Source organism: Elephantulus edwardii, unplaced genomic scaffold (assembly GCF_000299155.1).
Source record: "Elephantulus edwardii isolate Elephantulus edwardi_28Jun2011 unplaced genomic scaffold, EleEdw1.0 scaffold00140, whole genome shotgun sequence".
Lineage (NCBI taxonomy): Eukaryota > Metazoa > Chordata > Mammalia > Macroscelidea > Macroscelididae > Elephantulus > Elephantulus edwardii.
Genome location: NW_006399890.1, coordinates 653579 through 661241, shown reverse-complemented (window position 1 = coordinate 661241; position 7663 = coordinate 653579). Strand labels below are relative to the sequence as shown.

The 7663-nt window shown below is 33.7% G+C and overlaps 1 protein-coding gene across 1 annotated transcript in view; it reads left to right on the top strand.

Moving 5' to 3' along the window:
* The window catches only part of NAA30 (N(alpha)-acetyltransferase 30, NatC catalytic subunit), a 25512-nt gene that overhangs the window by 4420 nt on the left and 13429 nt on the right, over positions 1-7663 (top strand). The window contains exons 3-4 of the mRNA XM_006894327.1: positions 2632-2755; positions 4907-4962. Coding sequence (XP_006894389.1) covers positions 2632-2755; positions 4907-4962 — 180 coding nt within the window. The remainder of the gene's footprint in view (positions 1-2631; positions 2756-4906; positions 4963-7663) is intronic.

Below are 7663 nucleotides of genomic sequence, written 5' to 3'. Positions count from 1 at the left end.
TTCCTAAACAACATGCCTCTGGAAACTATGAACTTTTGAGAAACAATAGTTATAGAAAAGCTTCTGGTCTTTTGTTCATAGCTCATAGCGTTGCTGTGAGTCAGTCTTACTTGATTCGATGACAACAACAATATTATATATATTGGGCTTTTAATTCCAAAAGATACGTATAGCTTGTTTTTTTTTTTTTAAATTCCAACTTAGGGAATTAGCCCTATCTTGGGTGAATTAATATTGTATTTACTTCGTCACAAAAAAAGATATGTTTAAAATTACTTTTAAGTTGAAAGTAGTGTCCAGTTGTATATCGCACGGTGATTTTGATTATCCTTTTCAGATAAAGCATTCTTAACTGTACCCTGTAGCTGCCCTGTAGTTTTGTATTATAAATATATAGTGATTTCTGTTTCATTGTTGTTGATTGCTCTGAGCACGATCCATGGTGAACCCTATGAACCAAAGGTCTAAAGCCCCTACATCTCAAATGTACCATTTCATCAGATGATGATTCTCTATGCAAACGTATACACATGAAGATATTTGAATAAGTTATGCTCAAATTGGAAAACATCAGAACTATTTAGCTAGACAACTTTTGCATTGATTTAAGGCAGAAAGAAGTTTCTGTTTTCAAAATTATTTTTAAAGAGCCAGATTATTTTGAGGAGGAAAAATGGTTTGAAAAATTGTATGTGCTTAATGACCCAAATTAGTTTTGAAATGTGTGATAAAACAATGAGGGACATTAAGTTGAAGATCCCTTCAAAAGTCTCTTACTGACCTAGTTTAGATTTATGTGAAATAGATTAGAATTACCTTGCCTAAAAGATTTCTCCACAGTTTAAAAAGAAAAAATCACAACAGATTTAAGTTAAAATAATGTATTATAATTATTCCTGGAACGGCATCCACTTCCAAAATGGCTTGCCTCTGGAAACTATGTACGAACAGTGCTCAGGCTGTTCGTTCATAGGGTCGCTATGAGTCGACTATGACTCGACGGCATTAAACAACAACAAATTATAATTATTAAGTATAAATTGGATTCTGCCTATTTAATATTTTAATTCAGTCCTTCTTTTGTTAAAAGTGTCCTCTGGAAAGTAATTGTATTAGTATGTACTTGAGATTACACTTTTAATGATGGCTTTATATAGCCAAACAGGTATGCAATCCATGCTGAAACTCAAGGAGATCTTTCTCTACTTCATTTACCAGGTAGGGAGCCCTGGTTCAGTAGTCCATTGCAAGCTGCACTGCTTCCCTAAAGGCCTCCTTCCTAGCAGTTTGAATCCATTGGTTTGGCAGTAGAATGAGGGACAGTCCTTCCTTTGGGATTTACATCCTCAGAAACTTGATGGAGGTTGGATGGCATTGAGTTATATTTACCAGAATCCAATATTATTAGAATTTTATCAGTGACGAAAATTTGAAAAAAATATTTTCAGTGGTGACAATGAAATAGGAGTGATAAGATTTATTTATTTAACAGGTAACCTTTCCCATTCTGAACAACTACATACATTTTATTAAGGTAGAACTCACCCATTGTGATGGAGTGGGAACCAAGTCATAGCTGTTTGTCCATCCAGTGGGTTTCCTGAGACTGTAAATCACTCATGTGGAAGGAGACTGCCCATCAGTATCCTACAGTTAGAGAGCGTGGTAAAATTACCACATCAATGCTTTTGCTATATCTAATTTTGAGTTCTAGGTATTTTTTATTACAGTATCTCACACTGTCATGAGTATCCTAAAAGTGAAACTAGCATAACATTTTTGTAGAACTTCCAATAAGCACCTTGGGGGAAAAAAGCAAAACCAGCCTGAACCCCTCAGGGATCTCTTGTTATCGACATCAAGTCGTAACTGATTCATAACTTACCTTTCCATTGGATTTCCAAGGCTGTAAATAAACAACATGCCTCTGGAAACTGAACTTTGGGAAATGATTGTTATAGAAAGGCTTCAGGTCTTTTGTTCATATGAGTTGTGCTCAACTCGCCTCAATGACAACAACAAATAAATGGAAAGATACTACCCATCTTTGTTCTGAAGAGATGCTGGTGCATTCAAACTGCCAGAAAGGCATGGCTTTTGGTTGACAGTGTGAATCTGTAGGAATTAGGCTACTGGAGCACTCTGTTGTATTTTTCTGGTCAAAATCTGTTATTCAGGTTTAAGTATGATATCTGGTATTTTTTACTAAGCTGTATTATAATTAAACTCAACCATATTCTGCTTAGAAGCATATCTAACAATATTGTATCATATCCTGATGAGTAGGCTTTTCTGTAAAACTTTTTTCCCTCATGTTCTGCTTTTCAAAACTATCTTTATTGCAAATACTTGTAATTCTAAGTACCTTATGTATAAGAACTTAAATGTCTGCCTTGTGGAAATCTTTTTTTCTTGGGTTTTCTTAATCAAGAAATTCATGTCTTGAAAAATATTGAAAGAGTTAAAAAGAATATTTGAAGTGTTTTGCCATTTAAATACATGATTGCTTCTTTCATAGAATTCCCATAACTTTTTCCTCTCAGAATGGCTGAGCAAAGGTTGATTGCTGTTTTCACTGAGTAAATTGTGTGGTATCTGATGGCAATGTGTAACTGTTTGTTTATTTTTAAGGCAATGGTAGGGGAGGAGTGTGTAGGTGCCATCGTTTGCAAGTTGGATATGCACAAAAAGATGTTCCGCAGAGGTTATATAGCCATGTTAGCTGTGGATTCCAAATACAGGAGAAATGGCATTGGTAAGAAACATCTCATGTTGCTAAAAGAATGAAAAGATTGTTTTTAATTTGTGTTTTTTGAAAGAAAAGATTTAAGTATAAATATATAGAAATGAAAATAAGGGAGGAAAATGGATAGTTTTTTAAAATTTCAATATTGTATTTCCAACAAAGTCTTGAATTGTTTGCCAGACTTTTTAAAAAAATGTTTTGATTTTTTTTAAAGATTTTATTATTATTTTGTATGTACCGTCAAATCAGGTCTGACTGGTACAGGAGGAAATTGCACCTCCTCCAGCAGAGCATCTGGTGGATTCAAACTGCATATCTCTGGGATTGCAGTGCAGCTTCTTGCTATTAGGTCACCAGAGCTCCCTGTTTGCCAGACTTTTAATTGATCAAGGGATTATCTTCTAAAAAGTAGCAGTTGAACAATTTTATTTACATTTTTATCACATTCAGAACAACGTGATTAATGCCATTAAACTGTATAAGTGAAAAAAATTCAGATGGCAAATGTCAGATATATTTGTACCACAATTGAAAACATAAACACAGTTGTTTTGCATTCTACTAAGTACTACAAGACAATCTTTATAGCATTTTTAGGACACTTGATCCCAGCCTTTAAAGCTTCAAGCTATCTATACTTGAAGTAAGTGGATGGACCTCAGTTGACAAAATTATGGAGACATTTTTTAATCATTTCTCAGTACTAGTTATCAGACATTCAGAAAGGACTATAAGAAGAATTGATTATTGACTATAAGGAGAATTGATTATTTCTTACTATTGCTGACTTGTCTCTTTCATGCTTCTGCCTTTTCTGACAAGTTAATCTTTATAATCATAGTTCCTAATAGTCATTAAAATCATTAGGGTGCTAATACTCAGGCCATTTTCCTTGATGATCTTGTTTGTCCTGGGCTGAAATTTCCCCAGGTGGTGACTGATAACCTGCCAATATCTAAGAGCTACAGACTTTGTTTTTGTTCAAGATGGAGGGTAGGTAAACAGACACTTACCTGAGACTGTAAAATTCAAGCTATACCTCAGCTAAATATTCATGAAAGACTGTTTGATGCTTGTGGCAGTACATAAGCTGTAATATTGGTGTTACCATTGAGACTGCCTTACCTAATCTTAGAAGTCCTATTTCTTAATACATTAGGATTAGCCATCTTTACGTATGGTGTTAAGATTTACTAGTAAACTGCTTTTTCAGGTTGGGCTTGTTATGTACAACAAAGTTCAATCTTTGATATTTTAAAAAGAGTTGATAAGAATTTAATGAAAAATGGTAAGCAATTGTTTGACTAGAACAGAGGGCAGAAACCAGCTCAAGGTTTGCATCCCGGCCTTGAGTCCTATTTTTTGCCGTGTGTGTGTGTGTAGTGTGAAGACTAGGTGATTCATTATAAAATGGGTATCTGTCTTCTTTGGCACTTTGGATTTTTTTCTCTACCATACCAAATGTATCTGATCCTAAAGTAGGATGCTTTTTGCTAGGCATTTACACAGTACTGCTATTATTTGGACTTCTGGACTTCACTGTGGTGAAGGTTCATTGCTTGGATTTGTAGGAACTGAGGTTATGTCTTGGGCTCATTCTTGAGAACAGCATCTCTGGCTGTCTTGTGCCCGGGAACCAAGGGTTTGAAAAATCCTTGGGGGAACTAGGCCATAGGGTATGAAGTAGGTTCTGATCCGTTTAGGAAGTTAGTTGTTTCCTCAGCCATTTATTGCTCTTCTCCTTCTCTTTTCAACTTCTTGTTGTGTACTGTCAGAATCAACCCAAACCTGACCCTCCAGCAGGTTTCATTAAATTCCACAGGAGGAGGTGACCCATCTTTCTCCTGTAGAGAAGCTGGTGGATTTGAACCGCATACCTTTGGGATAGCAGTGCAATTCCTTACCACTAAGCTACAAACTCCTGCCTGGCACACATATTAAAGATATTTTATGGGGAAATGTATATTGCTCTGTGCAGGTCCTCTTCATCTCTCAGCTTAAATCTTAATATTTTCTCTATTTAATAAGAGATAATCTGTGTATCTGCATTCAAGATCAATTTTAGCATTTGACATTTTTATGCTTGTGAATGTAATAATTTTGGTATCTTTAAGACACTAATTTTATTTTCCTTCATTAATACTTAGATCTATATTCTAGGTACTAACTTGGTTAAGAAAGCTATATATGCCATGGTTGAAGGAGACTGTGATGAGGTAAGTGTTTCTAAATATTTAAAGTCTGTTAAAACACCAAACAACTAAGCATTAAATAAAGATTGGTAGAGGGAAGGGTAGGAAAGATAACCTTTTTTAAAATGCAGAGCTACCTATCCATTCAGCCAGTTTCTAGGACCTAAAGGCAGGTATAATTATATTCTCTAGTACTTTGTTTACATGTGGTAGTTGCTTGGTAAATGTTGGTGCTGATTGAGAATATGAACATTAACATGAGTACAATATGAAAAACAGGTATCTTTATTACAGCAAAAATGACTAAGTAGAAATAGGAAAACCATACTCTACTAGTAATTTTTATGTGCTGTATAGATGGTTCAGTGTGGAGGGATGCTAGAAGCAGAGAGTGTTAATGTTCCTGTGTGTAAACTTTCTGGATTAGCCTAGTAATGACTGAGAAATAGGCTATATGGTTTACTTTACCTGACCATCTAGAAGTATTGGCCTTTCTTTGAAAGTCTGAAGAATGATTGGGGATTTTGATTATGTTTTTCTGTCTCAGATTTTTTTTTTCTCATTTTTTTTTCTCTGTTTCAGATCTTAAATTGATGATAATATGGTGTTCTGTTTATTTTACCTTTTAAATAATGAGAATTATATAATCTTAGGCTAAAATGGGATAGTGAACTTTTTTCTGAGTAATGATTGTAAATTAATAGCATTTGCAGTTTGAATAACTGCCTTTGGACTGGAGACTTTAATGTTTTGGGGAGGAAAAATTTAAAAGATTATCTGTGCCCCAGATTGTTCAGGTAAAGAATTCCTGTTTGAAAGGAAAGAGCTTTTGCTTACCCTTTATAAGGTTTTTATTTTCTTGACATTTTAAACCATATACAGTTTTCTGTCCTCATTTCTAGTTTTTGAGAGTTGTCCCTTTCTTGTTTCTGCTTCCTTAAACATACCATTTCATCTCTTTTGGTTTGGTTTCTGCTCCCTCCACTGTAACTACTTCTTCACTAATGTGCCTGTTAGATCTAGTAGCTATTTATCTTTCCTCCTCCTGTTTGTATTTTATCCTTATTGAATGTCTCCTCTGCCCATTAAAATACTTTCCAGTATTTAAGATTGAACTCAAATACTAACAACCCCTTTAAATTTTGCCAGGTCCTTTGGACAGAATCAGTTGTACATTCCTTGATTTTGACTTTTTTTTTGTTGTACTTAAAAGTATTTGTTTGGTGTCTGTGCCTTAGCTACTAATCTAAGTTCAGGGAGCCAGATATCTTTTCTTGTTTACTGTTCTATTCTTAGTAGTTGGTGTGGCTTTTCTGATACAGTAGGTGTTTGATAAACATTTGTTGGATGATTAGGATCTTTCCACCCTATATGTTATTTGTACCTCTTTTGTTAAAAAGCACTTTGGCATTTTGACTTGTGTAGGTAGTTGTTAATTTATCTTTCTCTCTGATTCCATTATAAGCTTTTTAGGAACAGAAAATTCTTGGTTTTGTACATAGTAAGCAAAATAAAAATTTGTATTTGCAGAATTAACCAAGTTTTTAAGAAAATTTGAGAGGTCTTTGGGATGGTAGAAAGAACATGGTAATATGACTATTTGATAAAAAACAAAATTGTATGTGAAAATTACTCCTTATTTGATCCCATTGCTGTGAGGAAAACTTCAAAATTCTTAATTGCAAAGAACACAGGAACTAATGAATAGATTTTATTTTCATAAAATTCGACCAACTTTAAATTTTCACAAATTATCATAATAATCTAAAAGATAAAACTTCAGATAGTTTTTAAATTGGCTTTCTTACTATTTGGGTTGTATATGCTGTAGATGATAAAAGTTTTTAGAGATTTTTAAATCCGTGGACTTGTTAATACAGTAAAAATTGGAAATCTTTTATGATACTTTTGCAGTCAGTTTTACTTTTTACTGTATTTGCAAAGTTCATTGTGACTTGAGTTATGTTTATATTCATCTTCATTACCTCTTGTTGTTTTAAGTTCAGAGTAAAATAAGTCAAAGTCCATAATTTACGAGGCTGATTATTTTTGCCAGAACATAATGCTATACCATCTTTTATCTATTAAATGTTCACTTTACTATGATTTTCTCAAAAATTAGGTTTAGAATTAGGCATAGTAAAAACATAGTTAAAAATATTCTTTTGTTTTCTACATGGAACTAATTATAAAAGTATATTATGAATAAAGAATTAAAGCAAGGGTGTATGTTGCTCCATAAATCTCAGCATGGCTTGAATTGGATTACATACTTATATGCTGTGTCTAAATATATAGTGGTTAGGACAAGTAGTGTGAGTCCTTATTTTTACAGTAAGTAATATGCCTAAATAGTGCATGAAAGAATTCTGTAAAATGTTATTTCAGAGTAAGTCTACCTACCTAAAATAATGAAGCTGTATAGTAATGATTTGTGTGTATGCACTTTTTCCTGCACATGTGTCATTTTAGTTAGCACAATATGACGTGCTTTACTTTTTAAGCTATAGATGTCCTTGAAATTGCCATCTGTGAAAATTCAAGCTTAATTCTTTTACTTAAAATGAAAATCTAATTGTTGTTATGTGCCATCGAGTCGTTTGAGACTCATAGCGAGTATAGGTTTTGCATTAGCACAATTAAATGTTCTGGGATTCCCATTCTTCTCAGAGTCAGCCACAGTTTGTTATGATCCACACAGTCAAATGCCTTTGCATAATCAATG